General features: G+C 50.2%; 1 protein-coding gene across 1 annotated transcript in view; it reads right to left on the bottom strand.

Moving 5' to 3' along the window:
• Positions 1-23,628, bottom strand: part of PKD1 (polycystin 1, transient receptor potential channel interacting) — a 74,154-nt gene extending 50,526 nt beyond the window's left edge. The window contains exon 1 of the mRNA XM_062503302.1: positions 23,378-23,628. Within this exon, the coding sequence (XP_062359286.1) occupies positions 23,378-23,628 (251 nt within the window). The remainder of the gene's footprint in view (positions 1-23,377) is intronic.
• Positions 23,629-24,009: the final 381 nt, after the last annotated feature.

Raw genomic sequence — 24,009 nt, 5'->3', positions numbered from 1 at the left:
TTAGCACTGCACGTAAACGAGCTGTCTGCAGCTCCAGCCAGGGAAATGTCAGCCCTGCAAATACTCATTTGTTTCATGGAAAGTCTGCAAAGCAACCAAAGATGTGATAAATCCAAGTATCTTCCTAGCACACGTGGCAGAACTCAAGCAGATCCCACTAAGACGCCTGCAGCCCAAAGCCAACTGCTTTCCATGCAGATCCCATTTCTTCCCCCAAAACACACCTGTGCCCACGTCCTGTGCCACTGTGTGCCAACACACAGCAATTCCAGTGCCCAGCTCTGGTCTCCTGAAAACCCAGCACGTTTCCAAGTCAGCACGTTGGGAGCCCAGGAACATTTGATTTTACCATAAAAAGGGAGCCCTCTGGAAGCTTCAATTTAGGGATTACACAGCTGAGCTACTCAGTGCTTAATCTTCCTTACACAAAGTGAAGAGTTCTCAATAAATGTTTAGGTATTACTGATATCAATTCACCACTGGGACAGGTAATGCAGTAGATAATCTTCGTGTCCTGGCTTTTTTATTACTCAATTAGTTTTCGTTTTATAAGTGAGGCTTTTCCTTGGACAGCTGTCCTCCAGGGATGTGAGAAGCCATACAACCCCAATGCTATTTAATCCTAGCACTGTAAACTCTGCAGTACACAAGAAACAAGCCACAGGCAGGGTTCAGAGGATGAAGGAGGCTCTGGATGATGCTGGACCGAGCTGGAGCCAAGGGACATGGAGAACTCCAGGAATTCTTCTCCAAAGAACACGTCCTGTCTGCAAACACTGGTAAAGTCTGAATGGGCTGGTCCTTGGAAACCTTCTGGGGCATCTGTGTTTTGTATCCCAAAAGGAACAGGGGAACAACTTGGGCATCACTGACACAGAATGAGAGACACGAACCAGGGACTCCTCCAAAACACAGGGAGATCTGTAAAAACCTTCAGGCCACTTCTGAGCTCAATTCAGAGCACAACCCAGATAAGAGAATGAGAGACTGATAAGGCAGTATCAGATCAAAAGTAATTTCTTCAAACAGCTGGGAAATAATTCTCCCAGTTCGCACATAGGGACAATCAGTGTGTGGCACTGAAAGCACAAACCAAGGGAAAACAAAACCACAAGCATCAAAACACAGCCCTCAACAGGGGATCAGGGAATCCTGGAATTGTTTAGGTGGGAAGAGACCTTCAAGATAAGAAGTTCCACCTCCTGCCACAGGCAGGAAGGCACACCTTCCATTAGCCCAGCTTCTTCCAAGCCCTGAGTTCAAAAAGGATTGAGAAGGGTTTAAGAGAAACATCAGCAACCAGGCAAAGCCTCTCATGGCAGGTAAAGCAGACACAGAGAGCACACTGCAGTCACAGGAAAACCTCTGAGGGCACAGGAAAACCTCTGAGGTGGCTGAAGGACAGTGTCACCACATCCCTGACCCCCTCCTGCCCTGGACCTCCCTCTGCTGGAGCAGCACAAAGCTGAGCAGACCAAACCCAAAGGGTTTTTGGCCATTTTCTCCTGAGTCCTTTGAAAAGTCTGAGCTCCAGGTGCTGTTCCCAAATTCCCCAGCCTGTACCTCCTGCAGGTTCACGGAGCACATGGATGGGGATGGCACCAGGCTGGCTCCACACAGACCTGCCAGGACCCACCTCGGTGCTGACATGGACACAACTTCCCCTTTCCCCTGTCCCCAGACCTGGACTGTCCCTTCCCAGGGCAGGGAAAGCTCCTCAAACCTTTCCCCTTCACAGCTGACAACCCCAATCTGTTCACCCTTTAGCTAACAGCCCCCTCCAACACCTCCAAGTTTTCCAGGTTGCTGAAGAAAAACAGTTCAGTGTCTATTTTAGCCCAGTCTGCCACTTGATTTTCATCTCCAATATGTTTTACCAACAACATTTCGTTTAAGAGGCTCCCTGTTTCAGGCTCTCACCTACATCCTTCATCTCCAGCATGTGATGTTTTCCCTGAGAACACTGATGGGGCAAAGGACACGAAGAAAGGAAGATCCACTCAGGTCCAAGGCTGGCAGAGCATTGCCAGGGATGGACATTAACTTTGAGCAGGATTTTGCAGCACAGCCTGTGCTGGAGAGCTGATGAACCTCTTGACTTACTTTCTTCCTCCCAGAGGGAAAACTCATGGGTTTGGGGCCGTCAGATTATTTGATGTATTTAAAAATAGCCCAAAGTAAACGGTGCTGCTGTGTGATGCTGAGCACAGCCCTGAGTTCACAGCCACTGCCTGCGACAGAAAATCCCCAGAGCAGGAGAGCTGGGAGCAAAAAGCAAAGTGCAGCCCATTCAGACTCCCATCCCCAGCCAAACCAGGGCTGCAGCACAATCCAGTTGTGCTTTCCCTGCAGTCCTGATGTGAGGGCTGCTTTCCATGGTTTATCCCAACAACTCAAACACTGCACATCATCGGATTCCACACACAGATTTCTGTGTCAAGCCCAAGCAGGCAGCTCCCAGCCTTCCAGAGGATGTTCCCATCTTACATAAATACTCTGAGAGTCACTGAAAGGCTTGGGGTGCAAAGGACCTTATTAAAGGCAGGATGGGGCTTGGAGCACTCTGGTCTAGTGGGAAGTGTCCCCTTCCCATGGCAGGGGGTTGGAACTGGATGGGCTTTAAGGTGCTTTCAAGTCTATCATTCTATGAAACATTCTGAAGCCAATGTTCAATCCCTTTAATATCTTTTCACTCCAATTCCTGACAAATACATGTGACATTGGGCCAAGCTCAAAACTTTGACTCAGAATTCAAATTCTGACTTCTCGCAGAAGTCAGATGTGTATTACATCAACGTCAGCATCTTCTGCTCCTCAATCTGCAAAGTTACTTAAAAGGCAGAGGTTTGGGAGATCCATTTTCCATAAGTGGATTTTCCATGTTGACTGCCACTAATTACACCATCCCCTTTAATTTTTACCTAATGCCATGCTAGGCACAGCGTTGCTCCTCCCTGGGACAGAAAATTGGGACACTGAGCTGATGTGTTTGTACCACCCCATTTACCTTCTGTTAACACTGGCACCATGTTTATTTTCATCCAGCCCTTGGGAATCTCCCTAAGGCCCAAAAATCCATTAAAAGCAAACATTAATAGCCCAGAGGACTCTTCAGCCAGATCTTTTAAAATTCTTGGATGCAAAATATCTGAACTTGCTGGTTTAAGAAGGTCTAACATTAATAGCAGCTGTTTAACATCCTCCTCGGTTACTGTTGGAGTGGAAAGTGTTTCATCATCCTCATATGATACAAATACATCACCTGGCTTTTTTCCAAACAGAAAACAGAAATATTTACTGTGGAGTCCAGCTTTTTCTGTATTTTCATTGATAATTTGATCGTGTTCATCTATTAACAGACCAGTATCATCTAACTCCTTTAATTCCCAATATACTTGAAAAAACTCTTTACTCTTCTCAACCTTGCTGGACACAGACTTTTCCTTAAGATTGTTTTGCTTATCAGTGCTCAGTGAGCCTGAGCTGAGCCCATGCTCATCACAACCTACATTCCTCTTTCCTATCCTGTACACCTATTTTCTACAAGAGCTTCCACTTCTCACTCAGGCTCTCACAATGCCAGAAGCAGAGTTTTGAGTATCCACAGCTTCTCTGGGCAACGTATGCCCTGCAAGTGTTTCACCACTCTCACAGCAAGAATTTCTCCCCAGTATCCCATCTAACCCTCCCTGTGCTCCCTCTTGTCCTTGTCCTCCTGGCCCTCCAAAGTCCCTCTGCAGCATTCCCCATGTCCATGACTGATTCTTTAATGACTCCTCTTTAATGATCTGAAGCCCCAATGCTTTGCTCTCCCTTTCCTTGCAGTGAAGATAAAAGTAAAAAAAAAAAAAAATAATGCTCGGCTGTATCATCCTATTAAAAGAGGACCACATATCTTTCAGGGATGGTTACAGCCTCAATTTGAAGCTCCTTAATTTGAAGCTGTTCCATAAAAAGCAATTTTCAGTCTTCTCTGCTCTCCATGCAAACTACTTTTTTTGTGCAATTAAATTCCATCTTCCCATTTTCTCTGATTCTAGCACATCCACAGCAGCTGCTTTGTCCTTGAGATGTACAACCCCCGGATACCTGTGGGAGGTTAATGATGGAACCCCAGAATGGTTGGGGTTGGAAGGGACCTTAAAGCTCATCTAGTTCCAATCCCAACACCTTCCACTATCCCAGGCTGCTCCAAGCCCATCCAACCTGGCCTTGGACACTTCCAGGGATGGGGCAGCCACAGCTCCTCTGGGAATTTGTGCCAGGGCCTCACCACCCTCTGAGTCAAGAATTTCTTCCCAATATCCCAACTAACCCTGCACTCTTCCAGTTCAAAACCAACAGAACCCCAGAATGGTTTGGGTTGGAAAGCACCTCAGAGATCACGTCATTCCAAACCACCTTATCTGCACCCAGTCAGCCAAAGTTTGCACAACTCTTCCAGAAAACAGGAATGTGTGGGACTGTGTTGAGGGACCCCTCTGTGACCATCCCAGCCCAGAACCTTCCTCAGCTCCACCAGACCCTGGATTTCCATGCCCAGAGCCGGGAGCCACATGCCCAGCGTGGGTGCAGCTCCATGGGCTCTGTGTATATGTTTGTTTGGGATTTTGTGAATAGGGCTGCTTAGCACGTTGAGTCCTCCCTGCAGGGCTGATGTGTTAGAGCCCATTGGCTCCCGATTCCCTGAAGGAAACATCTGCACATTCCAGACACATTCTGTAACGGGAGTGAAACCCATCCTTGAAGTGAAATTTCACAGCCTCCACAGCACAAAATAACGATCGCTGGCAAGGGCCACTGGAAAAGTAATGTTTAAAATATTATTACAGGGAAGCGGCTGCCAGAGCCTCAAATTAATCACTTGAACGTGTCTCTGGTGCGTTATGTAACGCTGGGCCAGCTCCTGCCCAGAGCAGGGCTACACTCCGGCCACTTCCCACTGCCCAGCTCTGCTCCTGTCACTTCCCACTGCCCAGCTCTGCTCCGGCCACTTCCCACTGCCCAGTTCTGCTCCTGTCACTTCCCACTGCCCAGCTCTGCTCCGGCCACTTCCCACTGCCCAGTTCTGCTCCTGTCACTTCCCACTGCCCAGGTCTGCTCCGGCCACTTCCCTCTGCCCAGTTCTGCTCCTCCAGCCACTTCCCACTGCCCAGTTCTGCTCCGGCCACTTCCCACTGCCCAGTTCTGCTCCTGTCACTTCCCACTGCCCAGTTCTGCTCCTCCGGTCACTTCCCACTGCCCAGTTCTGCTCCTGTCACTTCCCACTGCCCAGTTCTGCTCCTCCGGCCACTTCCCACTGCCCAGTTCTGCTCCTGTCACTTCCCACTGCCCAGTTCTGCTCCTCCGGTCACTTCCCACTGCCCAGTTCTGCTTCTGTCACTTCCCACTGCCCAGTTCTGCTCCGGCCACTTCCCACTGCCCAGTTCTGCTCCAGTCACTTCCCACTGCCCAGTTCTGCTCCAGTCACTTCCCTCTGCCCAGTTCTGCTCCGGCCACTTCCCACTGCCCAGTTCTGCTCCAGTCACTTCCCACTGTCCAGTTCTGCTCCGGCCACTTCCCTCTGCCCAGTTCTGCTCCGGTCACTTCCCACTGCCCAGTTCTGCTCCTCCAGCCACTTCCCACTGCCCAGTTCTGCTCCTCCAGTCACTTCCCACTGCCCAGTTCTGCTCCGGCCACTTCCCTCTGCCCAGTTCTGCTCCAGTCACTTCCCACTGCCCAGTTCTGCTCCTGTCACTTCCCACTGCCCAGGTCTGCTCCAGTCACTTCCCACTGTCCAGCTCCCCTGCTCTCCCCCAGGGCCAGGACAGAGCCAGGCTCACTCTGCTGCCCTGGGGACTGACATCCCCTTCCCTGAGGTTTCTTTCAGGCTTGGAGACCACATTTCTTCCAGGTGGCCAATTTCTTCTTGTGCTAAAGGAAATCCCAGGAGAGACAAGGACAAGGGGTGTTTCTCCATCACCTCTGAAAAGCAGCATCTGTCACAGCAGCAAAAGGAGCTGCTTCCCACTGTGGTCTGAAGAGGAAGGGAAGCTACAGGTGTGCTGGTTAAACTGTTTTGCTGCTGGGTAGGTGACAGAACAAGGACATCATCCTGTCCTCGTGCAGTGATCACTAACTGTCAGGATCCAAATATTATAAAAATGCAACCGATGTTCAAAACAAAATTTAAAAAAGCCTCTGAAGGAAAGCAGGAGCAGCACCAGCAGTGGATGCAGTCACAGATCCAGGGAAGGAAGGAAGGAAATGCTTGGCAGCCTCAAGCAGCAGCAGGAAAAGAAGGAGTGAAATGAGTCCAGAGGTACCAGGGTACCAAATTTCAGTCTCCTCACAGGAACACAGGGGAGCAGAGGTGCTCTGGTGGCAGGTAGCTCTGAGTCCTGGGTGGTCTCAGTGCAGAAGTTCCTCCTGAAGCTTGAGACAACATGTGTTTCCAGGATTCCATGGGAGAAAGGGCTTCCAAGTCACCGTGTAGCTGTAAACATCTCTCTAGCACAAAGGCTCCATAATTCAAAGTCAGGCCCACGAATCCCTACTGGAACAAAAACGCTCAAGGAATTCCTTAAGCAGCAGCTGTGGTTGATGTTCAGTGCTGTAAATCTGAGGGCAGGGCAGACCCCCGAGCCAGGGACAGACAGAGCACAGGGATTTGGACTGAAGAGGCCAAAGGACAGATTTTCCCAAATCCCCCCGTGCTGCTGCCGACACCAATTCGAGCTCCCCCAGCTTTTTTCAAATGTGGTTGTTTGGGTTGGAGGACTCTGCTCTCAATGTTTTTGCAGCATGTTCAGTATAGAACCTTAAATATCTTCCTTCTGAAAACAAAACCCAATTAGAACCCAATATAGAGCTGCTGGTTCCTGTACAAAAGCCATTTGCATGTTTCTGGCATTAATAATGTGTGTGGTTGGGCTGCTTCCTTTAAGCATTAGAAAGTCTTCTGTGATGCAGTCAGAATATTTCTGCTTCAAAAATGCTGATGTTCAGAGGCCCCAGAATAGGTACAGAGGAAAAAGAGCAGTTTGCTTGGGCCTCAGCTGCCCCTCCAGCAGACCTTCTAAACAGGTTTGAGAGACAAAAAACCATTTGATCCCTGCACAAGATCAAAGAACCCTGGAATGGCTTGGGTGGGAAAAAAAGACCATCCAATTCCAGCCCCTGCCATGGCCAGGGACACCTTCCACTGTCCCAGGCTGCTCCAAGCCCCATCCAGCCTGGCCTTAGACACTGCTAGGACCTCCCCACCTTCACAGGGAGGAATTTCTTCCCAGTGTCTCATCAAAATCTACTCCTCAGAGTGCTCTCAAGTCAGATCACGTGCAGGTGATGCACATCTCTGGTTCCTTCTGCACAGGAGCTGCTCGGTGTCCTCCTCTGGACCCATCCTGACCATCCAGACCCATCCAGAGATGCACCCACTCCCACATTAAGTACATTAATTCCATTCAATTCAGACTACAGGTCCTGTCAGGGATCTGTTAAAGGGAGGATCAGTGCCTGCTCCCCTCTCTCACACGACCAATGCCTCTAATCCTTTTGTAAGAACATCATTATATGGAATAAACTGTCAAGAGGGAAAAAAAAAAAAAGGTCTTGCAACTCTGCTAATCTTCTTAATGATTTAATACCTGCAAATACTACAGGGAGGTATCCCTTTCCTAATCCCATTAAACGCTGCCCTACAAAACATCTCGCACACTTCAGCATCCTACTGTGGATTTTGTTTTTAAACAAAGCCAATTTCCCTGGAGACCAAGCGAGGGTTTCTGATCCCACAGACCCACCAATTTTAAAAAATCTTCTAAACGCCTGCCTGGGGAATTCCAATAAGTCCTGGCACAGATCCTCCAAATAGTAGCAAAGCTAAACAGGGTACGACTGTTATTGCAGAGATCTCTCACTGCCAGCACAAATACACAGCCTGGATCATTCAACCTTTTACAGCAGGAAAGGCATGGACAATGGATGATTCACAATCAGCATTTTTCCTTCTACTACAGCCACCCCTTTTCTTTAATTATTCCATCTTTCTGGCAGGCAGCTCTTCCCTGCAGTTCTTGTAACACTTTTCCCCCTGATCTCTTCATCACATTGACAAGGACAGGGCACATCCCGAAGTCCCCTGTTTGATTTCTCCATCTTCCTCTCAGAAATCTTTTCTTAATTAGTCAGTTTAAATTCTCCTGAGCTCAGATTTTTTTCCAAAGTTCCCCACTGTTGATTCACCTGAACTCCAGGTGCTTACTGCTACAACAGGTAAGTCCAACACCCAAAGTCCCCACACATCACACAGGGAAAAACTCACCAAGAAGAGGTAAATGAACCATGAGAGACCCACCAGGGTAGATATCCCTGGAGCTGACAGAGACATCTTAAAAAAGGGATGGATTTACAGTTCATGGATTTTTTTTTCCTACAGTAAAACTGATTGGTTTTGTTGTTGTTCTTTCACTTCATGTTGGTTAAAGCAGAAGCCCAAGGCTGAGCCCCCTCCATGGCACAGAGCTGGCTGAGGAGCCTCTGGGGATGCTGATGCTCCACTTCAGGTTCAGCAACTGTCTTGGACTGTGCCTCAGTTAAATGATTAAATCCAAAACTACTCTTCCCTATTCTCCAGAAACCCACGAGGGTGATTGTGTAAGAGGGCGTTCGCGGCGCGCACAAACCACCAGCAAACTTGCTTTGTTTAAAAGGGAAAGAAGAGCAAGGAAACACCAAGGCAAGGCCAAGACAAATAAAATGGTACAGACAGAGTGCCCCAAGGAGCTGGGGGACGCAGCGTGCTCGGTGCCCAGCACCAGCCACGCTCTGCTCCGAGCCCTGCAGGGACTGGAAGGCTCCCAAAGCAGGCTCAGATCAGCAGGACACGTAAGCACAGCCTGATCCCTCCTCCGGCTCCACACAGACACTCTGCAAGGTTTGGGTAAACATCCTTGGTAAACTTTGGACACCACAGCAACGTCAAGAAGGATGACACTCATAAATCAGCCCTGCTGGCAGAAGGAGAATTGCCCAGTTCTCTCAGACACAGCATCGCTCTCAGGATTTGCAGCAGACACTGAGTTAAGCTGCATCTTTGGTCTCATGCTAAACCACCTTCTTGCCAAGGCTAAAAATTGCTCCGTGGTGTAATCACAAACTGAGGCAGAAGAGCGAAATAATAAATTTTGTTCCCATATAACACTAACAAGTTAGGTTTCCATAGCATCCCTCTTCCTCTCGATCCAGGAGGACATTAGTGACTTGCCTCACTGCAGCAGGCTCCGTGCACGGGGTGATGTAAACCACACAGCCACTGCTCTAATCCAGCACCACAGCTCAGCTTTACATGGAGACAAGGATCACCAGCACACAAGGAAAAGGCACAGAGCAAGAGCTGAATTCTCCATAATGCTGCTGATCCGTGGTCTGCTCTGGTTAGAACAAGGAGTCCGACCTGCGACCTGTCCCCACCTTGTCACCCAGCCCAGAGCACCGAGCAGGGAAACAGATGGGAAAAGCACAGCCTGGGTACCTGTGGTCAGAAAATTCACACACCAAAAGACAAAACAGGTCCCTTTTCAGCTCAGTCATGCTGGTATTGTGCCTGTTCCAACAGCAGCAGCCCAGGCTGGGCACTGCTCTGTCACTGCTCTGTGTCACTCGGGGGTCAGGAACACAAAGACCCCAAGGCTCTTCCCAATAAGCAGTGTCTGTCCCATTCCATCCCATCCACCAAAGGCTATCAGAGAGCTCCTGTTTCCCAACAAACTCAAGCTGGGGAGCAGAGCAGGGCAGGCACAGGGATGGAGGAGCAGCTCCTGGTCTCTGCTGGTCCTCAGGAACACACAGCTGCTGACTGCCTGAGCTCCATTCTTCCTTCCCAACATTTTCCACACCCTCCTGCCAAGAGAACTCCTCCTGCCCAAGCAGAGCAGCCTTGGAGAGCACAGCCTGCACACACAGAGTGACCACGGGGGCCAAGACACTTCCAACTGCCTGGCAGGGACTTGGGAGGGCAAGGGTTGGCTCTGGAGCACATCTGGAGCACATCTGGAATTTTGGGTGCTCCACAGGGAGGGCAGCTCCCCAGCTCCTGCAGGGTAGATGGAAGAGAATTGTAGGATCACAGAATGGTTTGTGTTGGAGAGGACCTTAAAAATCAACCAGATCCACCCCCTGCCATGGGCAGGGACACTTTCCATGAGACCAAGTTGCTCAGAGCTTCATTCCACCTGGCCTTGGATACTTCCAGGGATGGGAAAAGGGAAGGCACTAGATGCAAAATAACCATCTTTTGTCCATGCTCAGCCTGGGCTCTAACTGCAGAAAGTGTTTTGTTCTCCTGACTGGTGCTCCCATATAACACAAAAAGGCAAATCATAGGATCACCATGGTTAGAAAAGACCTTTAAGATTACCACCCCAGAGGCCTGAGCATGGATTTCACATCTTTTTATTACATTCAGAATCATCAGACATTATGACATTTTTGTGAAGCAACCTGGAGCCCCAGCTCCTACATTCAGCTGAATTTGAGCAAATAAAAATTTGCATCTGTTTCTTGTGTGTTGGGCTGCCTTTTTTTTTTTTTTAAATTTCCTGCTGTGTGAAACAGGAGGAGCAATAAAATCAAACCCTTGGAAACAAATGACAACTGCTTCGTGGAGTAAAAAGAAATCACAACGCCTTCCTAGGCTGCTTATACCACAGCTACTCCATGCATGGCTGATACACAGGTAGGAAAACAGGGCTCCAAGTCCAGATTTCCTCACTTTTATGGGTTTAAAGTGGATCCCACTCAGTCTTTAAGGCCACTGTTGAACTGCTAACACACTCTGAAGCACGGCTAACACCAAATGGGTTATTTTTCACTCACATGTGAAAAATTCCTGTACCCGGTCCTCTGGTACGTGGCTCTACATCACACATCTTTACCCCAAAAAGAATTAGAAAATGCATTCAGTCTTTGTCCTATAAGAAGTGGGGTGCTCCCTTGTCTCCTGGAATCATGACTTTAAATGACAATCTCTCCTTTTTCCTTCCCTTCTCTTTTCTTGAAATCTATTATTCCTCTGCATCTCCTCAGTGAGAGATACAGATGCTTCCAGATGTTTCCTACATGGGAGTTCAGGCTCAAAACACATAAGGCACCAGCATCTGGCCTTCTTTTGTTCCTCTTTAATCTCAAGATTTATGAGAGATAGCTGACTCATGTTTGGGCTGGCAGATCTGGACTCTTGTAAGTAATCGCATCCTTGCAATTTTATTAATTAAGATAAGTTCTTCCACTTCTGTCTGAGTTGTTGGGGATTGACAAATGTGAGAAAAATACAGATCTTTCCTGAATCTTGGGCAGGTGGAAGTCCAGACACTTCCTTCTCCAGGGCCTGGCCAGGCACCCAAAGGGAAAGATGCAGGTATATCAAATATCCCAGCTCTGCTCAGCTCTACCAGATCATCCAAGCATCTCCTCTCAGAGGAGAGCTCCACCCTCAGCACAAGGCAAGAAATCCTGCACACACCAGGGCTACTGTGAGTTGTTAAGTGTGGTTTTGCTTCACATACCCCCATTTCCTTTCCAGCAACAGCACCAGAAAAAATACCGAGGAGAGAGTTTGTAGCTGAGGAATTCGGTGAATGATTAACTCCATCCTACCTATTAACCACTACCTCCATTCCCTCACGCCTCCTGGGAGCCCCAGTTCTGGGCAGCAGAGCTGTGCCAGCACCTGATCCCCACTGACTGCTGTGCACAGTCCCCCGGTGATGTGGATGGGTCTGGCTTGGAGTTCCAACCCATTAAATGCAGTAATGATTAATCCAGAGCCCCGGCACAGCTCCAGGATGAAATGTTGCTCCCCTTGTCACACCAAATGAATCCTGCTGCCTGGAGGTCACCACGGAGGGACCTCCAGGGACACCAGGAGCGAGGCCAGCTCTTCACAGGCAGGCACAGGGATGCAGTGACCAGCTGCTGCTACTCCCGCTCCAAACCAAAGCACACCTCAGCCACGCTGTGCCACCCTTGGGACCAGGATGGGACAGGGGATGCAGCTCCACCACCCTGAAGATGCTCCAGGGGCAGCCCCAGCCCATCATCTCACACCACAGGACCTCCACATCACACCTGCCCCACGTGCAAACCCACGTGTTTGTCACACTCAGCTGCACCTCGGAGCACGGGGAGGACACAAACTCCCAGTGTGACCTCAGGCACCTCCCTTATACTGTGCATGGAGCTCCTACAGCCTTACCCAGATGAAAAACAGGAAGCAGAGGTTCAGGATGGACACCAGCAAGAATTTCTTCATGAAAGGGTTGTCAAGAACTGGAAGGGGCTGCACAGGCAGCACAGAGGAGTCATCACCTCTGGAGATGTCCAAGAAATGGCTGAGGATATGATTTGTGGTGGCCTTGGCACCCAAATTGTTGGACCAATGATCTTGCAGGGTTTTTCTGTTATTCCATGATTCTACTGTCACACAGCCCGTGAGCCAGCCAGAATCAGGACTCTGAGAAGTTAAAAGAAACAAGTGCACAAGCAGAGCTGCAGCCAGGAGGAAGACCGGAGTCACCCCTGCCATCTCAAACTCCAGGGGGAATACTGAAATAAAATCACATTCCTCTCAGGAGATGCTCCCTTGCACTGGACACAACACTGACTTCCCAGCTGGGGCAGGGATGTCTCTGTTTGGAAAACTGATGGTTCTGCCCCGAAGAAAAAAATGGAAGTTTGGCAGAAAAACAAAACTTTGCTTCTTTTTTAGATGCTTTAAAAGCAAAATTAATGGTTCTCCAGCTATGGGAGCACAGTGGAATCCTGCTGGGTCCAGTACCTGGCACTCAGGATGTACCCCCAAGCACAAGGTTGTGTTTGGTTTGGGGCCTGAGGAAGAAGAGGCTGAAGCCCCAGCAGGGGTGGCAAGGCAGGATAAATGAACCTGTCAAAGTGAGTCCACATCTCTATTTTGCTGCCCCCATGCTCAGCCTGGAGATTCACCTCCCCAAGAACTGCTGTGGGATCTTTTACTGCCTCCTCACTAGGACAGCAGAGCACCAGGCAAACAGGAATTACAAATCCAGGGCATTTCTCCAGCAGCCAAGCACTGAAGCACTCCACAAGCATCTAATTCCCATAAATAACCAGGACAATACTCTCACATCGCTCAGTCAGGGAGAGGGATGCAGAGGAATCCCTGACAGCCCAGCCCACAGCACCAGGGTCAAACTGAAAACAAAAGCAGCAGTCCTGCTTCCCCCTCCGTGTTCCAGCTCTTAGACAACACTGCCCCCAGTAGCTCGGCTCTCTTCCCAAACCAAGGTACGCACTGCACTGCCCTGACCACCAAGGGGAGGACACAGGGAAGCTCCTCCATGGCTGCTGCAGGATCCAGCAGCTTCCAGGAGCTGCAGAGCAAGCCGGGAAAAGGAAACAGCAGCAGAGGAATTGTGGTCAGCCTGCACAGGGAGTTAAAGGTGCTCCCTGGTGCTGATCAGAGCTCTCACCTGGGAGAGGAGGATGCAGAGCAGATCCCCCATCCTCCAAAGGGGGATCGGCCACAGGTTGGACTCAGTGAGCTTGGGGGAGTTTTCCTACCTAAACCATCCTGTGACTTTCTGCGAAAAGATCCTCTGATGACTTATGGAATGTCTTTCCCAAGCAGCCAGAGTGGACCTGCTCCAGGGAAAGCTGTGAGCCCTGTGGGAGCAGTGGGGTTGGGAGATGGATTTCCAAACTCTCCCGGTTCTCTCTGAAGTTATGGGATCAAGCTGCAGACTTGGACGTGCCTGGCTAATCCGCAGGAATACAGAGCACAGCAGTGGGCTCTGCTGGCTTGTTTGAGAGATCTGATGGCCAGTTGCAATTAACCCTTTAATTGCTGCAAAGACTAACTTATGCCACAGGGAAATATTCCCACCTAACTGGCTACACAGCATGGGGCACTACACACAAAGCAAAGCAAACTCAAGTTAATGCCATTTAAATTTCTGGCTGTACCACATGCAATCTATGCGTGTAATCAGAAATTCAACTACCCAAGGCCAGTGGCATTGCTACCTTGACACTTCACTGTCCTCCTAGCTTGAAAAGGCACAGAGCTTTCCAAGTAATGGTTAATTACTGGATGCAGGGAGTGACAAGAGGGAGCACAGTGAGGGCTTTGGAGCTCGGAGTCTGGCTGTTGGGCTACTGAAGTTATTGTGTTGTATGAAACACAGATTCAGGAACCAGTGATGCTCCTGGCAGTCCCTGCAGAAAACAGGGTGTGTCTTCCCTCTCAATTAAACCTTGGGAATTGTCTTGTGTCAGCCCAGCAGAACCTCCAGTGCCACCCAGAGAGCTTGAGCTTTGTCTCCACGGTGCTGCCTGATCTCTGCTATGCCCTACACAGCTTTCCTGCACACGGGAGAAACACCTTTCCTTTTCATTTTCCTTAAATAAAGCCCTTCCTTACTGCTGTAGGAGCACAATCCACCACAGACACCAGCTACAGTGAATTTTCTTAGCACAACTCAGAGACTAACAAAGTCTAACCCTTGGCCTCTTCTAGCTTTTGTTTTCCCACCTCAGTTTTGTCTACACTAATTTTTTTAAGACTTCTGATCCAAACTTTTCACCGATCCATGCACTCAGAGGTCGCAGAGCTCAGTCTATAAAGCCACTGACTTCATGTTTTCCCTCCGTAGGAGTAAAATAATGTTCCCACACTCTGATAGAAACCTTTGCTCTGCACAGATTTAATTCATTACTTATGAATCTCTGGCCAACGTCACTCTGCTCATGGCAGTGGCTCTCTACTTCCAGTCATCTCTGGCGTCTGGGAGGACAGGGAATCTTCTTCTTGCTGTGTAGTGAAGGAGCTGAGACAGGATCCTGACTAACAGCTTCACCAACTCCTGCTTATGTTAACAGTCCTGTTCCAGAAAATCACCCAGATAGCAGTAACGAGCTGTCCTCTATAACTGCTTCACAGAGCACTGGGCAGGAGCCAAGACATTTTCCAATGGAAACTCCTCTCCCAGGGAATCACTCTGCATCATATTTCAGAAGAACACTGTGTTTGGCTTCAGGGAATAGGAGAAGATGTCTTTTAAACTGTGCTATGCTTAGGTGAGAGGGCATTTCTGGGGACACAAATCACTGCGGAGTCACCAAGCATCCTGCTGGAATCATTGAAGAGACTGGAATGGCAGCAGCTCTGCCAACATCAAAGGCAAGTGCTCCAAGCTGATGCTTCCACAGGATTGCCTGGATCACCTGCAGGTCTCAGGTAAGAGCTGCCCTTCTGCTGTGCCTGCACCAATCTGTGAGATCCCAGAGCTGGTACAGCAATAGAAAACATGGAAGGTGCCAGTTGATGGCTCTTTCCATATCCAAACTCCTCCTTTGAAAGCTCACTCTTTCCACAAAGCTTTCCAACCCTTTTTTTTTCTTTTGGGGAGGGATGAAACCCAAGTCTGCTGAGGGCCAGCTCTGCAGTCCCAGAGCACCACACTGCCAAAGCTCAGAGCCTTTCACCAGGTCCCCCATGCCCCTGGGACCTGTCAGGGGGTGACAAGGCAGTCACCACCCTAAAAACCCTGCCCTACTCCTCTTTTGGTAAAACACAGCTTAAGCAGGGGTGTCTGAGGGAGTACAAAGCACAGCAAAGAGGAGGGAATGTGGCTGAAACACTTTTCTTAGAGGCTCCACTCCGCATCCCATTGTGGTTTCCAGCTGTTCCCTCAGCTCTCCAAGCCCCAGGAGAGGAAATGTGGCACACGCACTGTGCTGGGAGCACGTGCCACGGAGCAGGGCCATGATTCTTGTTCTTATCACCCTACAGAGGGCCTGGCACTGGCTGCTTCCCTCCTGCTCACAGAAGGACCAGCACAGGAGCAACCCGGGAGGGAAAAGCCCTGAACATCCCCGTGCCAGGATGGGCATCCTGCTCTTGGGAATGTGGTATTTGGGGTCAGCGGCAGCAGAGGCAGGAATGGAACAGCTGGAATTTCCAAGCCACACGTGGAAAAGGCTGCACTGAAGCCCTAACACACACCCAGCCAGCTGTGAGGCGAGCAGGGTGAACGGGGAGGTACAAAAATAGGCATTTCTGCAGTGCTTCTTCAAGCAGCATTTTTGCACTACAAAAATACACACGCAGGAAAAAAAAAAAAAAGCGATCACGAGATTTTTTTTTTTTTTTTCCCCAGCTCTCAAAGGGATCCCACGTGCTCCCATCACAGTTTTGGGGATCAAGGGATCATCCCCCCCAGCTCATCACCCTGGGGCTGTGTCACTGCAAGAACCTCCCGGGACAGCACACACAGATGCTTTTACCAACCTGCCCTAAAAACCAAACTGCTCAGCTCCAGCCCGGCCTCCCTCCACCCCTTTGCCGAGGCGTGGTTTGAGAGAGAAACGCTCAGCTTTGGCCAACACGATCCGGCTTAGGCTCTGCTTTCCCAGGCTTAGCTGTTCCTCGGGTTCCTCCCTCTGGAGAACTCAACCCACACCCTGGGTCCTCTCTGCAGAGCCACTCCCCAGGCACACAGAACCTGCTTAACCCATTCCCAGCCGGACCAGAACTCCCGAGCAGATGGGACAGGGGTGCACAGGATCCCATGTAGGTCGGGGGCGAGGAAGGAGAGCCACCCGCGCTTGTCCCCGCAGGGAAAAGTCCTGCTTTGGCTCTGCCAAGGTGCTGTCCCTGCCAGGGGATGCTGCAATGGAGCTGTGAAGAGGCCATTGTTGGGGGGATCTGCAAGAACCAGGGAATCACCCAAGGTCTGGCTTCAAAGGGATATTAAAGCCCATCCAGTGCCACCCTGGGCATCTTCCACTGTTCCAGGTCGCTCCAAACTCTGTCCAGCCTGGCCTTGTGGACACTTCCAGCTTCTCTGGGCAACCTCACAGGGAACAATTTTCTCCCAATATCCTATACAACCCTGCCCTCCGGCAGAGGGAAGCGATTCCCTGTGTCCTGGCACTCCGTGTCCTTGTCACAAGTCCCTCTCCAGCTCTCCTGGAGCTCTCTGAAGGACCAGAAGGTCTGGCCAAGGAGATGGGAACAGGCTCTGGGAGGGCTAGAAATCCCACCCTGGAAATGTCCTTTCCAAATCAGTGACTCCATCAGGCACACAAACTGCACCGCAGAGAGCCCGGCGTGCTCCTCCACACAAGGAGCTGCCTGCACAGGCTGGCACAAAACGAGCTGCCAGCTGTCACCAGGAGAAACAAGGCCATGCTGTGGTGGCCAGGGACAATTTTGGATGAATAGGAACAGGCTGGCTCGGATCCAGACTCCGTGTCACTCCAGACTGTCCCGCAGGCTCGTGAGAACGGAGCTGCTGCAGGGACAGCGAGCACAGCCCTGTCCCCATGGTCCTCCAGAGCATTTCTGCAGTGAGAAAAGAGCATCCCACCAGCTCCCAAAGCTGCCCTGCCAGAGGGCACCCCCAGCCCCAGCCTGCAGGTACAGCAGGGCTGTGCTCCAACACCCAGAAATGCCGTGGGTGGGAGATCTGTTACCACGCAGTGAATGAACATCAAGTCCTGTCACCAACCCAGCCTATCACACTGCTAATTGAATTCAACATGACAGCAGGTTAAACACAATCACACAGGACCATATGCCACGTCTGAAACTTCACTGCCAGGCTCAGCTCAGTGAGGTTTTTCCAAGGTCTGATGCCAGGAAGCCAAAGAGATTTTACCTGTTCCTAACCTGGGGGCAATTATTCTGCTGTTAATGCAGCAGAAGCGGCTGGCTGAGGAATTGTTTTAATTGTCTGTGTTTTGCTTATCTGCACATTATCAAAAAGGGTGTGATCTTTCAAGGGAAAGGGAAGAGCTGGAAAGCTGAGGAAGTTCACCCTGCAGAGGATGTATGGAGAGCTCACAGCACCTTCCAGCATCTGCAAAGGCTACAGGGAAGCCAGAGAGGGACTGTTGACATATTGGAATGGGTTCACACTGAAAGAGGAAAACCTGAGGTTTGATATACAGAAAAAATTCCTCCCTGTAAGGGTGGGGATGGCACAGGGTACCCAGAGAAGCTGTGGCCGCCCCTGGATCGATCACTGGAAATGTCCAAGGTCAGGCTGGATGGAACTTGGAGCAACCTAGTCTAAAGGAAGGTGTCCCTGCCAATAGCAGAGGAGTGAAATGGTCCTTTCCCACCCAAAGTACTCCAGGATTCTGCGATTCTATGACAGAATCTCTTTACTGGTCACAGTTCCTATAAATACACTGCAAATGCTACAGCCTTGCGCGTTGTTGGTGCTTTTCCTGATGACAGCTATCCTTTAAATAAACGTGAATGGCAGCAATCACATGAGTTTTGCTTTTTGTGCCCTTTGCAAAGCAAAAAACTAACATTATGTTTCAATTGACATTTTTAGTTTTGGCAAACAAGAGATGTCAACTTCGCTTTGGTGTCTAAGTAAAGAACAGTGATTCTATATGAAAAACAGGCTCATTCTTTACTGCAAAGGAAGGCTGAGACATCAGGGCTGGAGAGGTCTGGTGGGACATTGTCACCCTCCTTTGGGACAGTCAAGTGACCTTCAGCAGAGCTTGTCCATGCAGCTGAAGGGGAGCGTGGCCGGCAGCTCCACAGCCACTGTGGCTTTCCAGCCTTGGAGCCACATTTCAGCAAGGGCTGGAGAGAAGGGAGGGATGGTGGGGAGGGAGAGGAGGGTGGTTTGATGTGGGGGGAAGAAAAGGGTGGGCTGGTGAGCAGCAGCAGCCATTCCTCTGAACAGCAATAGTGCCTAGAGCACAGCCCGGGAGCAGAGCTGCCAACTTTCCACTGGGGAAGAGACAGGAAATTTTCTCTTTGAGCCTGACAGCAACTGCCTAAAATCGTGCTGTTGTCACAAGTGCCGTGTCCCCCAAAACCCACCCTATTCCCCACACTGCTCCATGCATTCTCTTCACATTAAGAGCAAGATCCAAGCAGCTCCCAGCCCGCTCCACCCTGGAACTGCAATGCACGGCTTTGCTCCTGAGCTGTCCCCCTGCTCACTTTGTTACTCACTTATTACAACTCAGATAAATGTTTTGGGACATATGGAGTAAATAAAATACAAAATCAAGCTGAACTGCAGCAATCAATCAAAGGACAACAAAGCTTGGAGGAACAGAGAAAGGATGACGCCGAAACACGTTATGGAAACCACAGCGTGGAAAACGCGGCATGACAAGAGACAAAACAAGGAATCCCATTAAATGGGATAAAAGGCAGAGGAGCATTAACAAACCATATGAGTTCTACCTTCTGAGTGAGTGGCTTTCTTTTAAATCCACTTTTTGTGAAAGCAGAATGAAAGCAGCTGAGCGAAACGCAAGAGACCTGCCGGGGGCTTGCCAGCAGGAGAAGAGCAGGATCAGTCTTCACTTTCACTCCAACGAGGAAAAAGCAACACACAGAAAGAGACCACCAGGAAACTTAAAAATTTCAGGAAACACAGGGAAAAAATCAGTGCAAACAGTGCACGGGGAAAAAACACACCAGGTGTCAGAGGAACCCCGGAGGGTTCCACCAGCAGCTCGTCCTGCCTTGTGGGGCTCCAAGATGCTTAATTACAATTATTTATTTAACCTGTAGGGTTTTGTCACTGCCAGGGTTTGTAGGTTTGGCCACACCAAACTGCAAATCACAAAAGTGAGGCATGGTGATGCTGCTTGGGATGATTCAACTGTAACTTTTGCCACAGAGCAGGAGCACCTTCAAACCTGCCTATCCAGTGGATGCCCATTCTTCCTGAGCTGGACATTTTCCTTAATACACTTTGAAACACCACTTAAAAAAAAAAAAAAGTTTTAATTTTTTAAAAGGTTCTCAGTCATGGGAACATCACTGAGACTTCTCTGAAGCTTTGGGAAGGAGCACAATAAACAACCCAGCCCTTTCTGCTCTGACACAACACCACAGAATCGCCTCCTTGTTCACACTCAAACTATAGCTACGAGCTGCGTATGGGACTGGTCCCTTCCACAGGCTGAAAGAATCTCACTGGCAAAATATTTATCTAGCACCTCATTTGGGCCTTTTTCGCCCTCCAAAATTTCATACAAAAGAGAAACGCAGCCTTGTTTTCGCTGGGATATGGCTTCCTACAAGAATGACATTCCAGGCTGTCTCAATTTTTTTCTAGGAACAGCAATAGAGCTATTTTGTTTTTGTGGCCTGGACACTACTGTACAGACACTCCACTGCCTGTGGGTTTACCTGAATTAGGTTTTAATTTAAACTGGAAATTTTTTTGCCCTGATAGCTTTTGAAGACACCTCAAGCCTTGAAAAGGCTTTTCCTGCATCACGTAATAATACCAAAATCTACCAATCGTTGCTTGACTCTTGAAATTTAAAATACCAGACTGCAGGTTCCTGAATCATAGGATCTGTTTATTTTAAGGTTTATTTAGGTGAAGTCACCGGCTGGGCAGTGCAACTCCAGGGCTCACTGCCAAATCCACAAAAATCCCCACTGGGTTTTGGATGAAAGTTCTGACCCCCAAATCTGCTTCTGCAGGAGCCTGGCGATAGCAGAGCTCCTCTGATCCCAGCTTCTCCTTCTCAGCCATCCACAAATAAGACTCCATGCTAATGAGGGGAAAATAAAGGAAGCTTCAACTCTCATCCTTTTACATCGAGATTCTAATTTCCACTTCAAACCTGCCACGACACTGAAGATGTGTCAGAAAGAACCAGTATTTGCAAGGGAAAGTCAGAAAGCCTTGATGCGGTTTATTTCCAGTTGAGGAACGAAACAAGCGATGAAAGCTCAAGGAACAGCTCAGGCTCAAATAAATGCGAACAAATTCCGGCAGCGCTGAGAGCAAAGCACTTGAAAAGAGATGGATCAGAGCATTCCTGGCATGGAGGAGCTCAGAAGTGCAAATGCTGCCACTCCAAGCTCCTCGCTCCTCCAGTTCAGTTTCGCGTGTTGCGCACTGCGGAATATTTGGAAAAACAGACCTCGCTCCTGCTTCCAGCCAGACTTTGCGTTACACTTCAAGAACCTGACTCTGGAGATGGGAAGGGGCCAATATTCCCAATCGGTCTGCCTGGAGACTGCTTCCAGAGAGGTCTGTGGTGTCTGCGAGCAGCAGAGCCCATTTCCTTAGTGATTCTTTGGATGGGACATTTCCCTGTGCTCCTGGGAACAGCGCGGCCACAGTTGGCATTTATTTCCTCAAAGCTGCTCCATCTGAAACGTCGGATACGAGAGGAATTCATTTCCTAGGCCTCGCTTCTACAGCCAGAAGTACAGAATCGCAGTTGCTGAGTGCAGCTGCAAGCACACGTCCGGGAATTTTGGCGTTGGGAATTTTCAGAACTCGGCCTTCCTAAAGGCTGCATTCATTTCAGAATAATTAATTTTTCAAAAAGGGGTTGTTAAGATATTAACAACTTATTTTTCCTCTAATGAGAGAATATATAAATGTTACTTATCTGTCCTCGTTCAACAAAAGGAATGTGAAATTATTAGGCAAAACCACTTGCATAACCTCATAACCATGAGCCAGAGTCCCTTCCACCCCAATAGAAATGAATCTGTAATAAACTCTTCACAATTATAATGAGAGTGGGTGCACCTGCATTGTCTGTCATCATCAGGAGGGCCAAACAGGGCAGTAAACTTGAAAGAAACCCACTTCAGCACATCTTCCCCCAGCCCTCAGGGCAGGACCAGCACATATTTCCAGCTGACAAAGATGACTCCACAGCCTGAATTCCAAACACCAGCTCTGTGCCCTGCACAAACCTTCTGGAATGAGAACATGGTGCCACTAACACCATCCATCACTCCCTCCCATAGTTTTCTTCACCTGCATGAGGATTATGTCCCACTTCCATCTGTCACTGCACAACAGAATCCAAAACATTCTGGGAGCTTTTACAGCTCAGCGCCTCTGAACAACAATAACATAGTCTCAAACACTTACTATCAAAATTAATAACCACAGAAACACATGGTAATAGCCCCAGATCCTCAAAAAGCCAAATGAAGGTCTGATCATCACAGCCTTCAGGATGCTGCTCTACAGTGACCAGCCTCAGGAGCTGCAGATCCCCATCTCAAACCAACAACAGATAACAGAAATCCAGAACCTCTTTAATAAAAACCAGTCTTTTGCAGTTAGGGACTTTCTGCAACAAACAATGCCTGGTTTGTTTGCAAAAGTCTAAATATATCTAGCGAGAAAAGAGCTGGAAAACACCTTGGCTTCTGGATTTAGAGATGCGCACTTTTTCCTGAAGTTATTCCAGACACAGCCTGCAAAACCTACAATGTACTTTTACTGCGATACTCCACAACTTCTGCGGGATCTCTGTATTGACACTAAAAAGGAGAAGCTTAGTTACAAACATCCAAATAGAAAAGCAGACCCTTAATGCAGTGAAATACCACCAGAAATTAGCTCATGTGAGATCTACCCACCACGCCGGGCCCCACGTCATCTCTCTTACATGAATCACTCGGTGCTTTTGTCTCGTCAAGAGCTGAAAAGTTGCTCCCTATGGAAAACCAGACTTTTCCCCTACGTCTGTTTTTTGCGTCACGCAATGAGTTTATCCCAGTGACAGAGCACATGGACCATTCCAATGCCCTCCACAGAGCACGCCTGACTGACCTACCCAAAACAACACCAGCATCGAGGCACAAACACATCTGTCATCCCATCCCAGGCTTCCACAGGGAAATGTTTGTTACTCGCTAGTTAGGTGTTCAGGATTTGCTTTAAAAGAGTGTTTAACCCCCATCCAACAGCTCGTTCCCGCACACCGTCCTCCCGTTATTCCCCAAGAACCTCCTGAACCAAACTGCCCCACACCAAACCAAACTCCACTCACGGAACCTCCTGACCCAAACCCCCCAGCACAGAACCAAACTCCACTCACAGAACCTCCTGAACCAAACTCCACTCACAGAACCTCCTGAACCAAACTCCACTCACTGAACCAAACTCCACTCACGGAACCTCCTGACCCAAACCCCCCAGCACAGAACCAAACTCCACTCACAGAACCTCCTGAACCAAACTCCCCGACACCAAACCAAATTCCACAGAATCTCCTGAACCAGTACAGAACCTCCCAAACCAAACTCCCAGGCATCAAACCAAACTCCACTCACGGAACTTCCCAAACCAAACTCCCCGGCACCAAACCAAACTCCACTCACGGAACCTCCCAAACCAAACTCCCCGGCACCAAACCAAACTCCACTCACGGAACCTCCCAAACCAAACTCCGCGCACGGACCCCCCCCGCTCCATCCCCACGGCGGGACACCTCTGCTATCCCCCTCCCGGCGCGGGCCGATCCCCGTTCCCGTCGCGCTGCTCCGCTCACCCCCGGACCCCCACGCCGCCCTCCCGTGCCCGGCGCTCCCGGTACTCACAGCGCGGTGGCCGCGGGGGGCACGGCGGTTCCCGGGCGCTCCACGCCGCGGGCCGAGCAGTTGACGGCGCAGGCGGGCGCGGCGCAGGCACAGCCCGGGGAGCAGGGCCGGCAGGCGGGGGCCGGGGTGGCGGCGATCCCCCCGCACAGCAGCGAGCAGAGCAGGCACCAACCCGGCAGAGGCAGCGGCAGCCTCGCCGCGGGGGCGCCATGTTTGCGCTGTGCTCCAGTGTCTCCATTTCCCCAAGGCATCTCTCCCTAAGGGCATGGCATGGCCCCGCCGCCCCGGGCCGCCCGCCCCGGCCGCGCTCCGCCGCCTCAGCGCCCGCCCGCCATGGCCCGGCCTTGCCGAGGGGGGCCCCGCTCTCCGCGCTGACAGCCCCGGCCCGGCCCGGCGCCGCTCGGCTCTGCTGCTCCGCCCGGCCCCGCTGCTCCGCCGCCCCCGCTCCGCCTCCCGCCCGGCGGAAACACGGCGCCGCTCCAGCCCCGCTCCGGGCCGGGCCGCCCCCGCTCCGCGCCGGCAGCGGCCAGGAGGGCACGGGGGAAAGGGGGGAACGGGGGGAAAGGGGGGAACGGGGGTAGTGGGACAGCGCAGGGGAAGCAGGAGGATCCTGTGGGAAAGGGGGATGTGTG

Source organism: Cinclus cinclus, chromosome 16, assembly GCF_963662255.1.
Source record: "Cinclus cinclus chromosome 16, bCinCin1.1, whole genome shotgun sequence".
Lineage (NCBI taxonomy): Eukaryota > Metazoa > Chordata > Aves > Passeriformes > Cinclidae > Cinclus > Cinclus cinclus.
This window is presented reverse-complemented; position numbering and strand designations above follow the sequence as displayed.